This window comes from Poeciliopsis prolifica, unplaced genomic scaffold (genome assembly GCF_027474105.1).
Source record: "Poeciliopsis prolifica strain line A6 unplaced genomic scaffold, Auburn_PproV2 SCAFFOLD123, whole genome shotgun sequence".
Lineage (NCBI taxonomy): Eukaryota > Metazoa > Chordata > Actinopteri > Cyprinodontiformes > Poeciliidae > Poeciliopsis > Poeciliopsis prolifica.
Genome location: NW_026562498.1, coordinates 198,302 through 220,430, shown reverse-complemented (window position 1 = coordinate 220,430; position 22,129 = coordinate 198,302). Strand labels below are relative to the sequence as shown.

The window sequence follows — 22,129 nt, the reverse complement described above, 5'->3', positions numbered from 1 at the left end:
TGAACTTCAAGTTTTAATCCCTGTTGATGATAAACTTAAAAAAGTTTCTACAACCATGAGAGGAGATAAATAATTTTCATGTGAAAAACAAAAAAATATATTTTTTTTGTCAAAATCATATTTAAAGAAAGAAAAAACTAAATATATGTTGTTGAAATACAGATTTCTGCTTTCATTCATGTCAGTTTAGGTCCCTCCATAATTATTTTTTCTAAGACAACAATTTAGTGGAAAATAATAAACACCATAAAGAAGGAAATACAAGCTCATTAAATGCAGCAATAATGACATTTTTTCCTTCAGTGAGTGAAAGTCCAAAACGACGCTTGGTGAACGTCAAGTCCGAACATCAAACGTTCTTTTCATAAAGTCTGAATTTCCGTATTAAATTATTTTGAATGGTGTGGGGTTCATATTCTAATTTCAACGGTCTCGTTTTCATTACATGCAAGTGGAAAACCAAAAAGGTTTCCAATCTGCGTGTGATAGATCTATACAGTGTTTCTCAAGTTCCTGAAACAATTTAAAATTTTTGAAAGTAATGCAATAAAAACAGATAATTTATTTCAGAAAAATAAAAATCAAATAGAGATGATTTAGTTAACTAATGTTAATAAATCTGCTTTAAAATATATATATAAATGTTTGAGTTTATTTTATTTCGTGTTAACTTCCTGTCCAGTGGGTGGCGGCATTGCACTAACAGAGTTGGTCTAATACAAGAAGAAGAAGTTTGGCGCCATAATCCACCCTGCTGGAGGATTTTAGCATAGCAAGGCCCAGTCCGCCTGGATGTTTGCTCTGAGGAGCGGACCAAGGTGATTTACCTGAAAACAAGTTTATTATTTCCCCGATGAAGTTAGTAGAGTCGCTTTTTGTGCTTGATAACCGGCCCGATCTCGACGTTTTGTTTGGCTGCTGGACTCACTGCAACATCTGAGAAACAAAAATGGCGCCAGGAATCGGCAGCATTGAGGATGGACTAGCCTGGTAAACAACACCGCCATGTTTCTCTTTCTACCTGTGTTGCAATGTTCTTTGTACCTCAACGAGTCTTTGTGTATTGTTTGTTTAATAATAATAATAATATATAAAATAAAAAAAACACTGCCATGTTTCTACACTTTGCTTCGGTAATTCGTGTGAACCTTTTAAAAGCTGCTATATGGCTAACGTTTGACCATTTACACTGAAGAAATGACTCAAACAGTTTATAACTTGGCTTTTGTTCAGTTTTATCATGATTTTATTCTCTTTTCTGCCTGAAACATTAATTTGGTCATTCCATGTTTCCACACTGTAATTTATGTTTGTTTGAATTGTGATTTCTTTGCATGTTGCTGGATGGGTCGACAGTGATGTGGACATTTAGTGTCACATAAAATCCAACATCCCAACACAGATTAAAGCTACAGCAGCTTCACTAAATCATAATTTAACCAATAATTTATTATGTAGCTGAAATTTGGTTAGCATTCATTGTTCAGCAAGTTTAAAGCAATAATCATTTTAATTCTACAAAATGAACTGAAACATAAATTGTCTGACTGACAGGAGTAAAAGTGTTTCCCTTCCTGCAGTGGTTAATTTAACTTCATCTGATGGCGTCTTTATGAGACAGCAAGTAAAAATCCTCCCTGATTCGCTTTGAGGAGCAGAAAATATCAGATTGTTTTTCAGCAAAGAGCCTGAATATGACCAGCGAGTCGTTTACTGATGGTTCATTTTTCTTTAATGAGCGAAACCATAAAATCATCATCATCACTCTGATACATTTCCTGTCTTTCACTTCTTCAGCCAACTCAACACTAAAGCCACTGCACGCACACACACACACACACACACACACACACACACACACACACACACACACACACACACACACACACACATCTATGAACACAAACTGAATGCACAATCTTTTTCATTTGTTTAAAGTTTAAAATAATGAGTTTTTGAATCAGGGCTGTTGGAAGCTTTTGCAGTTCTGGGGGTTTTGGCCTCATATTGAAGTTAATAACTCGGATCTAAAAAGTTTGGATCTAAAAATTCAATTAAACCCAGATTAAATTAAAACTGAATCTGTATTGTAGGTTGTGGTGATGTGATGTCTGAGTTATTGGCGCAGTGAAGAACCATCAGAACCATGACCCAGATGGATCATGGGGGGTTCTGGTTCTGCCGGGTTTAAAAATTCAGAATATAATTCAGTAAATATTGTTTTGCTGTGAATTATTGATCTGATTAATTTGGGTTTTGTAATAATATTACTGAAACACTGAGTCACTGATCAGATCATCTAATAAAGTGTATTTTAAATTACATCATCAGAAATATATCAATATACATGTATATAAATTAAACCTAAAAGTAAACAAAATAAAATGATTAATGTAAAATGTCACTTTTATGAACATAATGACAAAAAACTAATGTAGTCAGATCTGACATTCCAAATACTGTCGATATAAAACTTATAAATACTTACAGAAGGTTCTGTGTGTATATTTCTATATATTTCTATGTCTCAGTTTGCAGTGCTTTTAGTAAAAATAACATTTAACCAAATCTTCTTGATCTAGAAATATAAGATAACTCTTACATGTAATTATTTTACCCAAAAACAGAAGAAGTGAAACTTTCTCATAAAGACAGGATTTTATTTCTGTTATTCTGAGTGGAGAAACTTTCTGACGTTTCCTCAGTGAAGCAGTGATTCTGCTAAATCAAACCGTTTCGTTGTAACAAATGAAAACATGCAGCAGGAAACCATCAAGTCTCCAGTATAAATCTATCTGATGATGGATTTTCCCAGCAGGCTGTGAAGGAGTCGGCTGGGCTGTAATCCGACCCGTTTGCTCTGGTTCTGAGGATCCGATCGGGTTCATGACTCACTTTCTTCTTCTGCTGATGGAATAAGTTGCCAGCCGCTCTGGGAAACCAGCATCAAGCTAATCAGAGAAACGTGGATTCATTTCCACATGGAAACCAAGCAGAAGTTTAAACTTTCTCCACTTTTCATCCAGTTTGTTTTACTGGGATTTTATGGGACAAACCAGCAGGAAGTGGCCCCTTTTACTCTGATGCCTCTAAATAAAACCCCATTGCTGAACTGTAGCTGAATTGGGGAAGATTATTAGTAAATAATAGTTATTTTAGTGACATTAACCAAACACTTAAGAGATAAAAAGTGTTTCTTCTGGAGGCTGAATTTGAAGGTTTATTTAATAGTAATATTCAGACTCCTTGTTTTCATCTCCAGGTTTATTCATGTTTTCCATAAACTATGAAATTGCCAGAGGATTTTGCAGCCTGGTTATTAAACATTGATATGAAGGTACCTGCAGCTGATCTGATGCATAAATCAGGTTTTATTTGACGTGGAAACGTCCTGAGTGGTTCTGCTTTCAGCTTCCTGAACTGGATCCTTCAGTCGGAGGAAACTTGTTGCATCATGAATCTGACTGGTTCTGGTTCTGATCCAAACCGCTGCTGGTTTTCTGTGGAATCAGATGTTCAGATTCTGGAGCATTAAACCTGCTGTTGTTTTTAGTTTCAGTCTGAATCATTTCCCGTCGCTCGGTTCTGCAGGTCCAATCCGGCCGCTCTGACTAACTGTTCCAGGAATGCAGCGGCTGCATTTCCTGCTTTGAACTCCTCATGGATTTCACAACTGCAATGAACTTCCAGGGTTTGATTGGCTACTGGGAGGAACACAACACTCACTGGATCAGCCTGCGCGGCTCGGTTCTGCCTGCTAACGGGTCAGAACCACAGCTGGAAGTTTCCCTCTGACAGCTGAATCTCTGCGGATCGTCCCGGTTACGGATCGACAGCATCTGGGAGCAAATCAGGATTAAAATGATCCGGTTCTGGTTTCTGCTGCTGGTTCTGATCCAGCTGAGTCAACAGAACCAAACCGGTGAGTTTCCCCGTCGCTCTGGATTGAAGGCAGAACGTGTTTAATGTTTTCACTGCTTTGAAAGGGAATCGACCGTCAGATCAGAAAAATCATTTATTTAGAAACGGATTCAATCGTTTCTACTGCTGATTATTAAAATGTTAAACATTTATTTATTTGTAAAACATATTTTTGTATTTGTGCTGGAATTATAAAATTACTACTTTACTCACTAATATTATGACTTTTCTTATTATTTCAACTTTAGTGTCATATGAGTTTTTTCTCAGATTTTTGCTTCATTCTAATGACATGGTGATTTTTTTTCTCATATTGTTATAATTTTATTCTTGTATTATTGTGGCTTCATCATAATTTCATTTTTTCACATCCTGGCTTTTTTCTTTGTGGTTTTGTGAATATTTGTGGCTCGTTGTCCAGATTAAATCCAAGTCAAAGGTTTGAACTCAGCAGGTTTTCCCCACTAAAGCCTGGCGGGTCACCAGCCTGGCGGTCACCAGGCTTTAGTTGTGCTCCCACCAGGCTGAGCTTTGTTTATTTATTCAAGTCTTTTTAAAATGTTGGCATTTTAAGACTTTATAGTTTTCCAATAATACATAATTATCAAGTGATATTTCCTGTCAACATTTCTAACTCAAAAACCCAGCGGCCCGTCACCCGACCTGCCGGAGGTCAGCGGGTCACCGACTCGGCTCCAAACGCTGCTCAGTAAAAATGTTGATTCTTCAGTGGAGATCAAAACCTTGAGCTCTGGAGCGTTTTCTGTCCTTCCTCAGGTGTTTCTCAATGCGGGCCTCAGAACCTGACCGTCAGCCGATCGGACCAGACGGTTCTGGTTGAGTGGCAAGACGACGCGTCCTGCTCGGCTCTGAACGACCCGATTCTCTACAACCTGACGGTTCTGGTTGAGAACCAGGAAGTTCACTCGGTGAGTCTGACCCGACTGGGTTGATGAAGGCCCGTTGGGCCTGCTGCCTCTGACCCGCTGGGCAAACCTTTCAGGACGGAGTCTGGGTGGCGCCGGGCCTCATCGGGTCGACCCACTCCTGGAAGTGGACGTCTCCGCTGCCGATGGACTGCGCTGCTCACACCTTCAGGCTGAGAGCCCAAATCAACAACCAGACCAGCCGGCTGGACCAGGAACGGACTCTGCCGGGTCAGTACCTCAGAACCCAACAGTCCTTGTCAAATCAATACTAGAACTGATAGTTAAATTATCGACGCCATCATCAGCGTAAATAAGCAAACGTTCCAGGTACTGGATCGGCTCCGACCAGCCGGGTCCGTCTGGTTTCGGCTGTTTTACAGTTTTCTGGTAGTTGGAGCATAGAAGCTGAATGCTGCCTCTCTGTGTTTGGTTCTGGTTCTGGATGCAGAGCAGAACCAGAGGGCCTGAGAGGGCTGGAGGGTTGCTATGGCAACAGCAGCAGGTCCTGAAAATGTTCTTCAGCTGATAGAGGTCAGAGGTCAGCCTGACCTCTGGTTCCTGGCAGATCTGTAGCTCTAGATCTGACTCAGACTCTGCGCTGACTGGTGGTCCGGTGACGTCACAAGGTTGCCATGGTAACTCATGACCTGATCCGCCGTGAGCCTGTAGGAAATGGACAGGAGGGTTCCGGGGCTCAGCCTTGCGGTACTCCGTATGGGCCTCCTGTGGTTTTACCCCGATCTTCTCTTCTGCAGACAAAAACACCTTCAGAGGAAACGTCTTCCCCCAGGACGCGCTGATGGAGGCTGGCAGCTTGGCCACCTTCTGCTGCATCGTCCCGGACGGTCAGTTCGACCAAATGCATCTGGATGGACAAGGCAACATCACCAAGATCAGCGAGCAGAGATACAGCCTGACTGTGCGGCTGGAACCCGTCATGGAAGATGTCCGCTGTAAAACCAAATCAGTGAACAGAGTACGGAGCTGCCGTTTACATCGCTGTAAGTAAGAAATGGCGTTCCCTTGAGTTCCCTCCGTTTGGTGAGAAAGCTCAGACTGGTTTCTGTGCGTTCCCTGAATCAGACCCGCCGGGAGACAAAGACCTGGAGTGTGAAACTCGGGATCTGGAGTCAGTGGAATGCTTTTGGAACGAAGAGACAGATGGTGAAATTCATGAATCCGACAAGTTATCAGCTGGATGGAAGGTAAAAGGAAATGATGTCAGTAGAACAATGGAGGGTCAAAGGTTAGCGCTGACCTTCAGTCAGCAACTGCACATCAGTCTGGGAAGGGTTACATCCTGACCAGCTGAGGACTGAAAGATTATTTCTCCAAAAGGAAAACATCTCAGTCAGGATCAGTTAGCAGGTTAAAGGTCATGACCCTGAACCAGTATGGCTGCATAGTAGTGCTGAAGGAGAAAGCTTCTTCTCTCTAGAAACAGTATTGACCTTTCAGTCTCTGAGTCAACCAGAGACCGGCTTGCTAGCATGTTTGTCTAATATCTAACTGGCTAAATAACATGCTAATATGTTAGCCTGGATTTCTGTTCCTTTATAGATATGAAAGGTGTAAAAGTTAGTCTGTCTCACTGACTAATTGGTATTTTAGCAGATTTGAGAATGAAGAATTAGCAATTTAGCATCTGACAAGCTGTGTACTATGCTAATATGTTAGCATAAATCAAGTTTGTGAAATAGCATGTCAGCAAGTCTACAAATGCAATAATCCCACAAAAACATGAAACAATGAAAATGATCCCAAAAACAGCAGCAAATGTGCAGCAGGATGACTGTGATGGCCCAGTCAAAGTCCAGACCTAAACCTTGTTTTGGTCTTGCAGGTCATGTCACCGGTTCGGAGTTTAGATGCTCTAAAAAGGAGGATTGGAGGCGGAGAGAGGAACTGGACTCTGACAGCTCAGAACGCTCTTGGAAAGGTGGAGCTGCACGACTCTGCAGATCTGACCAGAAGAGGTGCAGCTAGCCGCCGCTACCAGCTCAAACTTAAAACCAGCCGGCTAACGGTCTCTGTGTGTTTCAGTTCACATGTTTGCTCCACATGATCTCGCCGTTGGTGACGTTAAAGCCAGGAGTGTGAGGCTGAGCTGGAGCTGGACGGTGCAGCAGTACCACAACCTGAACCTGAGCTGCCAGACCAACGTCTCAGACGGATCCGTACGTTTACAGGAAAGAGACGTCAGACAGTAAAACATTACGTTTAATCTCTGATGTATCAACACAGATCAAATCGCAGATCAGACATGGAGTCGGACTGAAGGCGGCAGTTTTAACTGATCTGAGACCAAACTGGAAATATGAGGTGAAGGTTCGGTGTGGAACAGCTCAACATTTCTGGAAGTGGAGCGACTGGAGCAGCGTTTCCTTCCACACTGAGGGTGATGGTGAGTTTCTGAAGAAGACACAGAAACTCAGCGATGAGTGTGAACAGTGAGTCACTGACCTGTGGGCTCTGCAGTTCCTGATGCTCTGGATGTGTGGATGCAGAAGAAGGGAAGCCAGACTGTGATAGTGTGGAAGGTGAGTCTTCAGCTTCTGCAGAGTGAAGATCTGCTAACGTTACGGTTTCAGACGCTCATGCTAACCCTGTTTCATCAATGTGAAGATTAGAAACGGCAACATTCAAAATAATTCCTCAACTTTACTAAACTTCCCATGCTCTCTTGAGATGATTCTTTTAACGTTTCTGAGATGGAAACATCTCAGAAACACGTAGTCCTGACTTGGCTCACAGTGCCTTACCAGAGGCACGAAGCCCAGAGAAACGTCCAGATCGGTTTGGAGATTCTTTGTTTCCCTGAGATGTTTGGTCCTTGCTAGTTAACCTCCACTTCCTGTTTATTGCAGGCATGTGCAGCAATCTTCGTCTGATGAAAAACACGTCATTGTAGATTAAAACAACCAGAAGAGCCGCCTGCGTCTCATTCAGGCGTTGGAGCGACAAGCCCCGCCTACCTGTGGCGGCTACGTCTGCGGCGCTTTGGGGAAATTGTAGTCGGACATTTGGCAGAAGGATTATGGATTCGACATGTTTTAAACACAACTATTAATGAACTGTGGTGGAGAAAACAAAGCATCCCCTCCGACCACTTCCTGTCGTCTTCTTCTGCGTTTCCACCAGTAGAAACATCTGATTTTTGATCATGTGACCCGTGAAAGTGGTTCTGAGAAACACTTTCTCAGGACCATATGTCACGCTGACAACAACTTTTTATCAAAGAACTTGATTTTTGTCAGTTTTCATTCAACAGATTTGCTTTCACAGCTTCAATTTGCGCAACTTTATTGTGAAAGGAAACTTTGCTGGACGACTTCCTGTTTCTGAGCGCATGACAGTCGATCGCTTTCATGTCGGTGTGTTTCTGGAAGCTGCTGGTTGTAGTCTGACTGCACTGCGGCTGTTTCTGCAGAAGCTTCTGGCCCATCAGAGCCACGGAGACGTCACCGGATATGAAGTAACCTGGACCAGAACCAGCGGCTCGGATCAGCTCCACAAGGAGGAAGTCAACGCCAGCGTTCATGAGTTCACTTTGAACGGGGGGGTCCTGTCGTCACGGTAACAGCGAAGAACCAGCATGGCCGCTCCCCGCCGTCGACCGTCGCCGTCGCCGCCGCCGGTCCAGGTACGATGGAGCTGAGTCGGTGTTTTTATAGAGATGGCTGAGATCCGGGCTCTGAGACGCGCTGACCGTCTGACCAGTAGAGAAACACTCAGTTATTTTTACAATCATGATTCAAGTGTTTCTAAATCTCCGCTCTGCGTTTGTTCTCTGACTCAGACATTCTCTGTAAGCTTTAAAAGTTGCTTAGATCAACAGTTCTCCAGGCTCAAAGCTTTTGAAGGTTATTTTTCTCACACTTTGGTGATTTTTCCCCTGATCTTCAGTCATAGAGACGGCTTCAGGTTTGGTCTTTCAGTCCAGGCTGACAATCACAGCTTGAGACCCAAACAGCGGTTGCTGGGTTTGTCAGGAAGGCAGAAGTCCGGTTGGTTTCCAGATCCAGATGAAACCTTTCAGATTTCAGTCGTTCGGCTGTAACTGCTGGCTCCTCCTGATGATCAGAAAGTTCTGGGCCGTTCGCTCGTTCCTTTGGTCAGACCAGAACTTCCTCTTCTCCACATCTGACCTCCAGTGTCTCTGTTTTCAGTTGAAACCAGTATGAACCTGACCTGCTTCACTGGAGTGATGGGGGACTCGACCTGTCCTGGTTCCACCGTCCAGAAGCTATCTGTGGCTACATCGTGGACTGGTTTCCAGCATTAGAGGGTGATCCTGTTGACTGGGTAAAGCTGCCTCCCAGTCAGGACAGAGTCAGGATAAAACCCAGTGAGATCCAGTCCATGATCCAGTAAAGTCCTCAGCTGGTCTGTCCGTCCCGTTGACATGTCCTCTGGTTCGTCCTCAGAGAACGACGCAGCTGGGCGCAGATACTTGGTTTCCATCTACGCCTGCACCAGCGGCGCTCCGCTGCTCCTGCAGAGGATGGACGTCTTCTTCACAGAGAAACGTGAGGCGTTAGCGGCTAGCAGTGTTAGCAGCGGCTAGCAGCGTTAGCATAGACGTCATTCCCTGACGCTTTACTGTCCTCTCAGTTCCAGAAAGCCAACCGAAGCTCTTTCAGTCTCTGTTCTACACTCGGCACGGCTCTGATGTGGAGATCTACTGGGATCCAGTTCCTCTCAGAGAGCAGCCTGCTTGTATCCATGGATACGTCCTGCTGTATTACTCTGAAAACGGTGGTAAACGCATCAGCGTGACCTCAGGTAACGCTCGCTGTGAGGCGTCAGGTTCACTCTGAGCTGCTCCTGAAGGCTGATTTTATAAATCTGAGTTTTTTTCATGTTCTGGTTCAGAAAACCCAGCGGACTCCAGGCTGACCGCCAGCAACCTGCAGAGCGGCTCCTACACCTTCATCGTGGCGCGCTGACCGCGGGCGGAGCATACGGCAACACCACCTTACAGGTTGTGTTGAACGACCAGGGTACGCCACTTCCTCCCACTGCAGCGCAAAACAAGCGGCCATGACGGTTTCCATGGTTTCTGTTTAGTCGGAAAACTGGCAGAGATGCTGCAGTAGGGGATACGATGCTGCAGTAGGGGATACGATGCTGCAGTAGGGGATACAATGCTGCAGTAGGGGATACGATGCTGCAGTAGGGGATACGATGCTGCAGTAGGGGATACGATGCTGCAGTAGGGGATACGATGCTGCAGTAGCGGTTACGATGCTGCAGTAGGGGATACGATGCTGCAGTAGGCGGTACGATGCTGCAGTAGGGGATACGATGCTGCAGTGGGGGATACGATGCTGCAGTAGGGGATACGATGCTGCAGTAGGGGATACGATGCTGCAGTGGGGGATACGATGCTGCAGTAGGGGTACGATGCTGCAGTAGGGGATACGATGCTGCAGTAGGGGATACGATGCTGCAGTGGGGGATACGATGCTGCAGTAGGGGATACAATGCTGCAGTAGGGGATACGATGCTGCAGTAGGGGATACGATGCTGCAGTAGGGGATACGATGCTGCAGTGGGGGATACGATGCTGCAGTAGGGGGTACGATGCTGCAGTAGGGATACGATGCTGCAGTGGGGGATACGATGCTGCAGTAGGGGATACAATGCTGCAGTGGGGGATACGATGCTGCAGTAGGGGATACAATGCTGCAGTAGGGGATACGATGCTGCAGTAGGGGATACGATGCTGCAGTAGGGGATACGATGCTGCAGTGGGGATACGATGCTGCAGTAGGGGGTACGATGCTGCAGTAGGGGATACGATGCTGCAGTGGGGGATACGATGCTGCAGTAGGGGATACGATGCTGCAGTAGGGGATACGATGCTGCAGTAGGGGGTACGATGCTGCAGTAGGGGGTACGGTGCTGCAGTGGGGGGTACAATGCTGCAGTAGGGGGTATGATGCTGCAGTGGGGGGTACGATGCTGCAGTAGGGGATACGATGCTGCAGTGGGGGGTACGATGCTGCAGTAGGGGGTATCATGCTGCAGTGGGGGTACAATCCTGCAGTAGGGGGTATGATGCTGCAGTGGGGGGTACAATGCTGCAGTAGGGGGTACAATGCTGCAGTAGGGGATACGATGCTGCAGTGGGGGATACGATGCTGCAGTAGGGGATACGATGCTGCAGTAGGGGATACGATGCTGCAGTAGGGGGTACGATGCTGCAGTAGGGGGTACGGTGCTGCAGTGGGGGGTACAATGCTGCAGTAGGGGGTATGATGCTGCAGTGGGGGGTACGATGCTGCAGTAGGGGATACGATGCTGCAGTGGGGGTACGATGCTGCAGTAGGGGGTATCATGCTGCAGTGGGGGGTACAATCCTGCAGTAGGGGGTATGATGCTGCAGTGGGGGTACAATGCTGCAGTAGGGGGTACAATGCTGCAGTAGGGGGTACGATGCTGCAGTAGGGGGTACGATGCTGCAGTAGGGGGTATGATGCTGCAGTGGGGGGTACGATGCTGCAGTAGGGGGTATCATGCTGCAGTGGGGGGTACAATCCTGCAGTAGGGGGTATGATGCTGCAGTGGGGGGTACAATGCTGCAGTAGGGGGTACAATCCTGCAGTAGGGGGTACGATGCTGCAGTAGGGGGTACGATGCTGCAGTAGGGGGTATGATGCTGCAGTAGGGGGTACGATGCTGCAGTAGGGGGTACGATGCTGCAGTAGGGGTATGATGCTGCAGTGGGGGGTACAATGCTGCAGCCAGGCGCCAAGAGATTACATTATAACTGTAATATTCATATTTGAAATTCATCCATTTTGTTTTTCAAAGATCTTCTATTGTCCTCATGATGCATCACCAGTCCTGGCAGTAAAACATTTTCTCTGTTAGGAGTTTTTAACTTTGGCTTTAAAAACAAAACTGAGATTAAAATATTCACTTCCAGGCTGAAGAAGAACCAGAACAAAATCATTTCTAAATAAACTTTCAGTTCAGGGGAATAAATTATAAACATTGAGACGCATCAGATTGTTTATCTTCATGTTTGTATCAAATAAACAATGAAAGGAAGGACTCGGGTCAAAGTTCAGATGCTAATCCGCTGTAAAACACAATTCTTCGTTGCCGCGGTTACACATCAAGACAACTGTCTGACAGTGAAAATTATTAATATTAGAACCAGAGGCAAGAATTAAAGATTCAAGCAGGAAGACGAAGCTTCACGCTGCAGTCAGACGGTTTCACATTTAATGAAAACTGATTGATCCGGATCATTTTTACTGTTTTTCTGAAATGTTTTTCTCCTGCAGACGATTTGAGCAACATCTTCATCTCCCTGGGCGCCGTTTTCATCCTCCTCTTCCTCATCACAGTCCTGGGCTACAGACACTGGGCCTGGTGAGAGACCGGACCCGGACAGAACCAAACAGAACCCATCGTTTCGTCTCTGACTTTGTCTCTCTGACCCAACAGCGTCAAGGAGAAGTTTTACCCTGAGATCCCGAAGCCCAACATGGCCGACTGGTTCACTTCGCCTGTGAGTTCAGACTGAAAGTTCCATAAAATACGGAACATTCATCATTTTTTAAATAACTTTGCAAAATGAATCTACTGTAAACATCTCAGAATATTTCTGTCTACATGTTAAATACTGAAAATAAAACATTAAAATGAATGATCTAGTTTTGCTGTGAAGTGATGAAGACGTCTCGATGTCTCCCAGGTCAAGAGCGTTGACCCTTACCTTCAGTCAGGCCTGGGTTGCCATGGCGAGGACGACATGGCCGTCCCAGAGCTGATCCTCAAACCTGCAGAGCCGCTGAACAACAACAACACCGACCAGGAAGACATGGCTCTGATTCCACCGGCTCCGCCCCTCTACTGGAACAACCCGGCCCTGCAGAGCCCCCGCGCCGCCTCCACCGTGTTCCCCAACCTGACGTACAACCTGCCGGCGCCGGGGCCGGAGTCAGGGCCGGGGCTGAGGCCGGCGGAGAGGCCAAGCAACTACCACCCCCAGACCATGGCTGAGGTGTTTGGTCAGAACCAGGCGGCCCAGAAACCCTTCATCTGTGTTTCAGAGTACATCTGGACGACCCAATGAGCCAAACATGAAGACTGAATCAGGTGAATCAAATCTGATCCAAACATCAGAACTTCAAAATAAAACCCCTGCAGTTTGTCACAGGATGACAACAATCACCAACATTACTGTCCAAGCATGTGGCGACAGGAGAGAGGAAACAGAATCACTAAACTAGGAATGAAAACAACAAAATGTTACTGGGAGAAACAACAAGTGAGAGAATCAGGAAAAAATAACAAACAGTCAAATTTATCACTGAAATCTGAAAATGAGGGCAGCTAACGTCACACCGTATGTAGCTTGCAAGCTAGTATGTAGCATATATGCTAGTATGTAGCCTCCAAGCTAGTATGTAGCATATATGCTAGTATGTAGCCTCCGAGCTAGTATGTAGCATATATGCTAGTATGTAGCCTCCAAGGTAGTATGTAGCATATATGCTAGTTTCCTTCCAATTACATTTCTAAATGACATTTGAAACCATCCTGAATATGAAAAACTTTAAATGTTTTCTGAAATGTTCAGTCAACATTTTAAGCGGTTCTGATTCTGAGACATGTTCTGATGTTTTAAATGTCTGGCAGCTGGAGGACTTGGACTAGGACTTGGACTCGTTTTTCTGCTGTTCTTTTAAAGCAGCTTAAATTCAACAACCGTCAAAGTTGAAATGTTTGTAGATATTAAATCTGTAAATTATTTTTGCTGTAAATAAATCCTGCTGGTTTTTACTGAGCAGCTGTGATGACGCAGAGTGAACAGCAGGGGGCACCAGAGCTACAGAAAGTTTATTTTCTTTATTCTTTTTTATGTTTTGGCGAATAAACACTGAAGCAGCTTTAAGTTTTTGTGGAATTTAAAAAAATTATTAAACAAACTGATTATAAAATGATTGAATTTAACAGTTTTTTGTGTTTGTATTTTTCAGAAATAAATAGTTTGTGTTTCTGAGTGTAAACCTGAATAAAGTCAAAAATGATCATAAATCACAACTAAATCATATTTGTTTCTTGTTTCTGGAGTGAGAAGCAAAATATGGATTAATTTTTACCCAACTAACGTAAAAATACATTCAGCTCATAATTCACAATGATCTTTGAGTTTTTTTAAGTGACCCTTATTTGATACTTAATTGACAGGAATGTGGGTGATGAGGGAAGGTCAAAGGTCGCCAGGCCAGGAATCGAACCTGTGACTGAATTACAATCAAAAAATTTGCTTCAAGTTGATTTATGATATTTTGATCTTTGATAAAATGTAAGAAAAACAACAAAGAGATAAAAAGTTTATTTTGATGTGAATCTGTTTTAACATCGTCTGGTTTTCATTATGAAGGTTCTGGTTCTGGTTCTGAGCCCATGGAAATAGGTTTTCTCTTTTTTTTGTCTACTTCAGACAGTTTTATGACGCGTAACCGTGGCAACGAGGTTTTTTTGTACAACTAGGAGCGGCTAGTTTAGCCTCTAAAAATCTAGATTAATACTTGAACTTTGACCCCAAATCCCAGAGCAGAAGGGTCATGGATGTAGAGCAGGAGGAAATCTTCGCCATTGTATCCCGACTCCAGCATCTCTGAACCAACAGGATGTAAACAGGAGCAGCAAAAAAAGGAGCTGGATTAGCAGCAGATGGCTGGATGCTAAGCTGCTAGCATGTCAGCGTTAGCCTTCAGTCAGAGGCCTCTTCAGATTCTTTGCAAGACTGACTGCTACTGGAGATCTCAACAACTCTGAGAGAAACTGATATTTTATTTGGCTTCTTTTTGGAATGAATAAATTATTTTAAGTTAAATTATTTAGAAGCAGAAAATAGAAACATGTTCAGAACTTTCTGGGTTTTAATGAAATGTTTGTAGATTTGGGGAGAAAATAGCAGAACTCGACTCGACTGACGGGTTTTCACAACAAACTGGATCCAAGCAGGCTGAGGAAGCTCCTCATCTTCATCTTCATCCTCCTCTTCATCCTCATATCTTCATCCTCATCTTCATCCTCATATCCTCATCTTCATCTGAGCAGCATTCGGTTTTCCCTCCTGGTTCCCCTCCAGCGTTCTGCAGCGTTTTGCAGCGTTCTGCAGCGTTTTGCAGCGTTCTGCTCGTCCTCCAGATGGAAACCTCTGTGTGTTTGGATGTTTGCTCTTTGACGTCGTTGCCGAAGCGAAGCCTGAACTCTCCTGGTGTCCCGACCGCTCGACGTCAGCGCCTGCTGGCTGCAGTGATGTCAGCGCCGCTAACGACTTCCAGATGTTAGAGGAAAACCAAGCGGTCAGAAATCCGAAGCATCTTCACTCCTGGAAACGGCTCTAATAACGAAGATGGAAAAATGAGGCTTAGAGGAAAAATAAATCAGAAATTCTGATTTTAATGCAATTAAAGTTGAAACTGAAATAAACTGAAAGCAAAATGAGCTCATTTTGAGTCTGAAGGAGCTGCAGAGAGCCGCAGCTCAGGTGGAGAAAGTCTGCAGAAATTAGTTTGATGAAAGAAAGAAAAATTTTTCTTAAATGCAAAAAGTGGAGCATTCCCAGCAGGGTGGTGGCATCATGCTAAGGGACGGGGAAGCCAGTGGAGCCTAAATCCAGAACAAACCTAGAAGAAAACCTGCAGTAAGAAATGATCGAAATCATTTTCATTATAAAATCAAATCTGTTTTTTTAAACTATTAGTAAATATGCTATAAAATAACTAAATGAATTTTTATCTGATGCTCCAATTTCTGATTAACTGCTTTATAAAGCTAACGTAGCTAGCATCGTAAAATGGCTGTCGAGTCATCCGTCCTTAAGAACTAAAATCAGCCGGATGATGTCCAGCATTTATGCTAAATTATAAAAAGGTTTCTGTAGCATCGCCCAGAAGCTAACTGTTCAGGAGTCATCAACTCCTGACTGATTAGAAGCAGGTTTATTTGGTAGAGCGGCCTAGTCAAAGTCCAGACCTAATGTTAACTCTATGAATGTTTCAGTGTGTTTATAAAACATTGTTAAAATACCAAAACAGTTTAGTTGACTTTCCTCAGTCATCTGTCCTTAGACTGGCTGTGAGGCCACAGTGTGTGTGTGTGTGTGTGTGTGTGTGTGTGTGTGTGTGTGTGTGTGTGTGTGTGTGTGTGTGTGTGTGTGTTCTGCTGCTCCACCTATAGTTACAGTAATTACTGTGACAGAAACAAACACAACCGTCTGTTTTCAGACTTCATTCTGTGAAGCTCATCATTTAGTGACAGACAGGATCAGATTCTGGTCCAGACCCGGTTCTGTCCGGTTTGACCCAGTTCTGCCCGGTTTGACTCGGTTCTGTCCGGTTTGACCCGGTTCTGCCCGGTTTGACTCGGTTCTGTCCGGTTTGACCCGGTTCAGAGGAGTTTCCAGAACTGAAGAGGAACTCCAGTCCGTTTCTCGAGGAAGTCCGGTTCTGGTATGAACTTTGACCTGTTTACAGTTCGGCTGAGGAGAACACTGATTCCAAGATGGACTTCAGTGCAAGGCATTCTGGGTAAATCCAACCAAAGCTAACATGTTAGCCTAGCGCTAGCATCAGAAATGGCTCCTGGTCTTCGGCCAAAGACTAAAGAGAAATCACTAAACTCTGACGCCTCCATCTTGGTTCATCTGGTGAAACAGGAAGTTGCTCTCGGTGTTTTCAGAGGTTTTAGTGTCGTTTCCTGCAGTGGTTGTTGGTGCAGCGCCCCCACAGGCCAGGAGGGGAACAGGCTGGTCAGAGCGTTTGGACCATGATAAAAAGTTCTGGTGGACCAGAACCAGCAGGTGATTCTCTGCTCTTCCTCCAGACTCTCAGACCTCGATTCATGAATAAAATCTAAAATATTCATTTGAAAAGAGACGTTTGGACTGAGCAGCAGTCTGGTTCTGGTCCAGAAGGTTCTGGTTCGGTTCTAACTTCATCTGTGTCTCTTAAAGCTGAAGTCATTTCTTCTTCCACCACACTTTTTCCCTCCACTCAACTTTCCGCTGCAATGCGTGAACGCTCCGTCTGCGGCTCCCCAGCAGAACCAAAGCAGAACCAAAGCAGAACCAAAGCAGAACCAAAGCAGAACTTCTGGGTTTTAATAAACCAGTCGGACCATTAAAATGATTCTGATGATATTTTAGTTAATTTTCAGGCTGAGAGAAAATCTGACATTTAACCTGAACTTCACTATAAATGTGTAAATGAGGAGAAAACATCATGGTGAGTCACTGTGTGTGTGTGTGTGTGTGTGTGTGTGTGTGTGTGTGTGTGTGTGTGTGTGTGTGTGTGTGTGTGTGTGTTCAGTCTGACTCTGACTCACCCCGCTCTCTCTCTCTCTCTCTTCCAGATTATCAAACATTATTCCTCCTCTCCTCTCGTCTCTCTCGTCTCTCCGGGTTTTTCCGCTCCGGTACCGGTTCGGAGGTTCTGCAGGTGAGTCCGGATGATGTGTCGGTTCCTCTGAACTTATTGGAACTTGATCCGGTTTTTAACGCAGAGCCTCGCAGGTTGACTTGAATCCAGGTTTTTTTGTTTCGCTGCTTTTGTTTCATGGTTTCAGCAGAAACTGAAACATTCAACAGATTTATTCATTTATTTCGTTTTCTCTTGTATTTAATGCAGAAACATTTTTAAATGTGGTTTCAGTGACTCGTTCATTCATCATGTTTTCTGTATTAAGTCTGATGATCAAACTAAAACTCTTTATTTGAAATAGAAAGGAAATGAAACAAACGTGGTTTAGAAAGAGTTCGGTTCGGACCGACAGCGTTCAGCTGCTGTTGCCTCATCTGTCCGCCAGAGGGCGCCGCTCAGTAATGATGGCCTTTAAATGGCGGTAAAAACTGTTTATTGTCTTTATTATCAAAATGATTCATTAGAGATTTAATTGTTTCAAACTGCAACATTTTGACTTTTTATCCTTTTTATAACTTCAGTTTGTTTTATTTTATGTGGCAGAAAATAATCATGAATCAAAGGAAAATAAATTCTGAAAAGTGTGGAGTGCATTTATATTTAGTCATTTCCATTTCCATCTCAGTCAGGCTTGAGGCAGAACATCAGCTGTAAAATCTTTCTACAGATTCAGGTCCAGACTTTGACTAGACCGTTAGAAGATCTTTTTTTTTTTTTTTTTTACAGATCAGCTACCTCCACGCTAAACGTTTAATGTTTTAAAGTAGATTTTATTTGGGGGCATCAGAGTAAAGGCTGAGTATAAATGCATGTCACATGATGGTTCTGATGGTTCTGACGGTTCTGATGGTTCTGTTGATGATGGTTCTGATGGTTCTGTTGGTTCTGATGGTTCTGTTGGTTCTGATGGTTCTGTTGATGACGGTTCTGATGGTTCTGTTGGTGATGGTTCTGTTGGTTCTGATGGTTCTGTTGGTTCTGTTGATGATGGTTCTGATGGTTCTGATGGTTCTGTTGATGATGGTTCTGTTGGTTCTGTTTCCTCTGCAGCTCAGCCGTCAGTGGATCTGCTGAGACGTTCAGGATAATCGGATTATGCGGCTTTCCCCTTTGACCTCTGCCTGTCCGTGACGGTTGCCATGGAGACTCCGTTCTACCACGATGACGCGCCGGCCGCTTCCGGCTTCGGCCCGATGTCCGAGTTCGAGCGCTACCCGGGCGGGAAGATGCTGATGAGCAAGAAGGCGGCGTCCATGGGCGGCGGCCACCACTTCCTGGGCGGAGCCAACGCCGCGGCCGGAAGGAGCGGTAACCATGGCAACCTGGGCCTCCCGGGCAGCAGCGCCCTGATGGCGTCCGGCTCCTCGTCCGCGGCGGCGGACATGAACCTGCTGAAGCTGGCGTCCCCGGACCTGGAGCACCTGATCATCCAGTCCAATCAGGGCCTGGTGTCCACAAGCCCCGCCCCCGGCGCCGCCAACCCCTTCCTGTACCGCGGCCAGGCCACCAACGAGCAGGAAGGCTTCGCCGACGGCTTCGTCAAGGCGCTGGCCGACCTGCACAAGCAGAACCAGCTGGTGGGCGGCGGACACGCGTCCCCGCCGGCGTCCTACCAGAGGAACCTGATGTCCGGCGGCGACGTGCCCGTCTACACCAACCTGGGCAGCTACCCCCCGGGGCAGATGCCCTACGCCGGGGGGCAGATGGCATACGGCGGCGGGCCGCAGAGCCGCGGCCCGGACGCCCCTCAGACCGTCCCCGAGGTCCCCCACCCGCCCGGCGACCCCGCGTCCCCGCCGTCCCTGTCCCCCATCGACCTGGAGACGCAGGAGCGAATCAAAGCCGAGCGCAAGAAGCTGCGCAACCGCATCGCCGCGTCCAAGTGCCGCAAGCGGAAGCTGGAGCGCATCTCCCGCCTGGAGGAGAAGGTGAAGGTCCTGAAGAACCAGAACTCGGACCTGGCCTCCACCGCCGCCATGCTGCGCCAGCAGGTGGCGCAACTCAAGCACAAGGTCATGAGCCACGTCACCAACGGCTGCCAGATCGCCGTGGCGGCCGCAGCCGCCAAGTCCGCCAGCGAGGACTCCAGCTGCTGAGCGACCACACCTGGACAGGTGAGGAACCGTCGGCCAATCGGATTGCAGCGGAGGCGGAGCCAGACGGAGAAACGCTTCCGGTTTGGGAATCTCTAAAAGCCGTTTCCGGGATTCATCCGACCCGTTTCCGGCTCCAACATTTTAACGGATTAAAGCTGAAGAAACAACATTTAACTTCCATATTTTAACATTGAATTGAAGAATTTCCATCAAACCAGCAGAAACTGGAATTTTCTCTTGATGATATTTTCTTGCAGTTTTGCAGAAACAAACATTCATACGATTCTTTTCTTCTGGCTGCTTCACATTTATGAAACACTTTGATCAGATGTTTTATGGAGGTTTTGGTGGAAAACATGTTTTTTAATCTTCCTACATGAAAATATTCATGTAAATTTATTCAGATGTTTTGTGGCTCAGCTGCTCTGACAGCAGCAGGCAAAATCTTTTTATTCTCATTTCATCCAGAAAATATTTTCTGAGCTGAACTTTGACCGGGAAACGAGTCGATGTGATTTTCTAGATGAACAGAAATGCTTTGAATTAGGATCAAAATTAGTGGAAAATAAAAGCTGTAGAAGGAGAACGCCCCCTGCAGGCGTCAGGCTGGCAGGTTAATAAATATACAATGAATCCAGTTTCGTTTTCAGATTCTCGTCGGTTTTTATAGATTTTAAAGATTTCTGGGCTTCACTGGGTTTAAACTGGAGGTTCAGTTTGATGGATCTTTGGATCGATGCTGAATTTTTCTGTTATGTTTGAAACAAGACTAAACTCTAAGCTCATTGTTGACAGTTTGAAATTAATTATTTGCTTATGTTTTGTCACTATGATCAGTTTTTGTAATTGTTTCTGAATCCTGCATGGAGATTTCTACGACATTTAAATAACCTGTTCCTCCAGTTTTATATGGTTTCATAAAAATTCACACAAATTTAACTGATCCTGCAACAAAATTATGACTTTATTGCAAATTTCCTACAAAAATAGTCAAAAGCATTGTGTGTAAATGATGCTACCTCCCACCTGCAGGTGGCAGTAGCTCCTACTTCCACTTGATGTTCAGTTTGTGATGATGTCACTAAATTCTGTAATTGATTATTGACTGCAAAACAAAAAATAACTAAAGCAATCATAAAATCCTGGAGGGATATTTAATGATGCTCTGAAAAAAGCACAATTACTTGAATACAAAAATAATAGTTTTCCTCCGAGCTTTAATGTAAAACCGTATTTATTCCACTTTTTCACAGCTTAGCGTTAGCGTTAGCATCGTTTACATGAATTATATGGACTCTGTGGCTGAAAACTGATTATCTAGCTGAAATATTTGTAATATTCAGAAATACAAGAGCAGAATGTCGCTCACGTATTTTAAAGAACATTTCCTCTTTTAAAAAGAAGAACTGATGCAGTTCTGGTTTATTTTGGTTTTAATGAAATGTAAATGTCATCTTATTGATATATTCCTGTATTTATGTCTTTAAATCCACATTTTAAACATGTTTAGCTTAAATACAAAAACCTGCATGAAGCTAAATTCAGCGGCTAACTGCAGCTGATACAGAAGTTAACATGACAAAAACTACAGCGGCTAACCTGTAGCTATCAGGCAGCAGCTGACATGAAGTTAGCTACAAGCTAACTGGTATATTTGTTTCACCTTTTCCTTGAACCGACTGTTTAAATTGTTTTTATTTTTAAATGTATTTAAAATTAAGAAGAACTTGTCTGACAAGTTTTCCAAACGTTAGCATTTGCATGCTAGCAGTTGGAGAATTGTTATTGGTTTACGTTATAAAACTGAAAAAGACCAAATATCTGTATGAATCTTAAAAAGTGATTTTAGAGAAAACATAAGAACTGAATGACTGATGACATGAAAAGGTTGGATGGAGTTTCTGCTTGCAGTAAACAGAAGCAGCTAGCTAGCTGTCAAAGAGCATAAAGGTTTTCTAAATTGGGCAAAACAACCAACCGTTAGCTTAGCATAGAAGAACCGATGCAGCATCTGATTTGACAGAAAATTTAAGTCACTTTTCAAACATTAAGTAGTGAGAAAAAAGACAGAATCAACGTGAATAACATCTTACATGCTAACTAACATGTAGCAACTGTGACTAGCATGTGGCTAGTCACATGGCTTTTTCACACAATAAATTTAGTTTGAGTCTTTTTTGCTTCCTATAAACACCAGCCCTAATATTTACATATGAGACATGTTTGACAGATTCTTGGTTGCAAGTTTCTGACAGAAGCAGCGCGTTAGCATCAACAGCTTGTTAGCATCAACAGCGCGTTAACATCAACAGCGCGTTAGCATCAACAACTCGTTAGCGTCAACAGCGCGTTAGCATCAACAGCTCGTTAACATCAACAGCTCGTTAGCATCAACAGCGCGTTAGCATCAATATGTCGGCTTCTGAAGAAAACCAATCAGGAAGCAGAAATTCATGACTGGAATCATTTCAGTGTTTGGTAGCTTCATGTGGTGAAATGATTTTTTCATACTTTATGTAAATAAAACTCAGTTTGAAGTTGAAGTTTTCTGATGAAGCCGTTTATCACCAAGTTTCAGCCGAATCAACCCTTTACTCTCATGGACTGTTTGGTTCAGATTGTGAGTTATTATAGAAACAATGGAAATCAGTAATGAAACAACATGGAGGATCGGAGAAAAACCTTCCTGCTAACGGGTTGAGCAAATATTTTTAAACTTGAACGAGGC

General features: G+C 44.4%; 1 protein-coding gene and 1 pseudogene across 2 annotated transcripts; both read left to right on the top strand.

Annotated features, from left to right (window-relative positions):
- The first annotated feature begins 3,715 nt into the window (after positions 1 to 3,715).
- LOC129355051 (leukemia inhibitory factor receptor-like) lies at positions 3,716 to 13,813 on the top strand (annotated as a pseudogene).
- Positions 13,814 to 17,250: 3,437 nt separating this feature from the next.
- On the top strand, positions 17,251 to 20,583 carry LOC129355050 (transcription factor JunD-like). Of its 2 annotated transcripts, none has more exons than XM_055024607.1 (2): positions 17,251 to 17,323; positions 18,356 to 20,583. In XM_055024607.1, exon 2 carries the CDS (start codon positions 18,445 to 18,447, stop codon positions 19,399 to 19,401), a length of 957 nt encoding a protein of 318 aa, XP_054880582.1. In that variant the 5' UTR covers positions 17,251 to 17,323; positions 18,356 to 18,444; the 3' UTR covers positions 19,402 to 20,583. The 2 variants fall into 2 exon arrangements, with proteins under 2 accessions (XP_054880582.1, XP_054880583.1); XM_055024608.1 differs by lacking the exon at positions 17,251 to 17,323 and adding an exon at positions 17,328 to 17,413.
- Positions 20,584 to 22,129: the final 1,546 nt, after the last annotated feature.

Coding starts and splice junctions, on each gene's coding strand:
- LOC129355050 (XM_055024607.1), top strand. CDS start 18,445: ATGGAGACTCCGTTCTACCACGATGACGCGCCGGCCGCTTCCGGCTTC.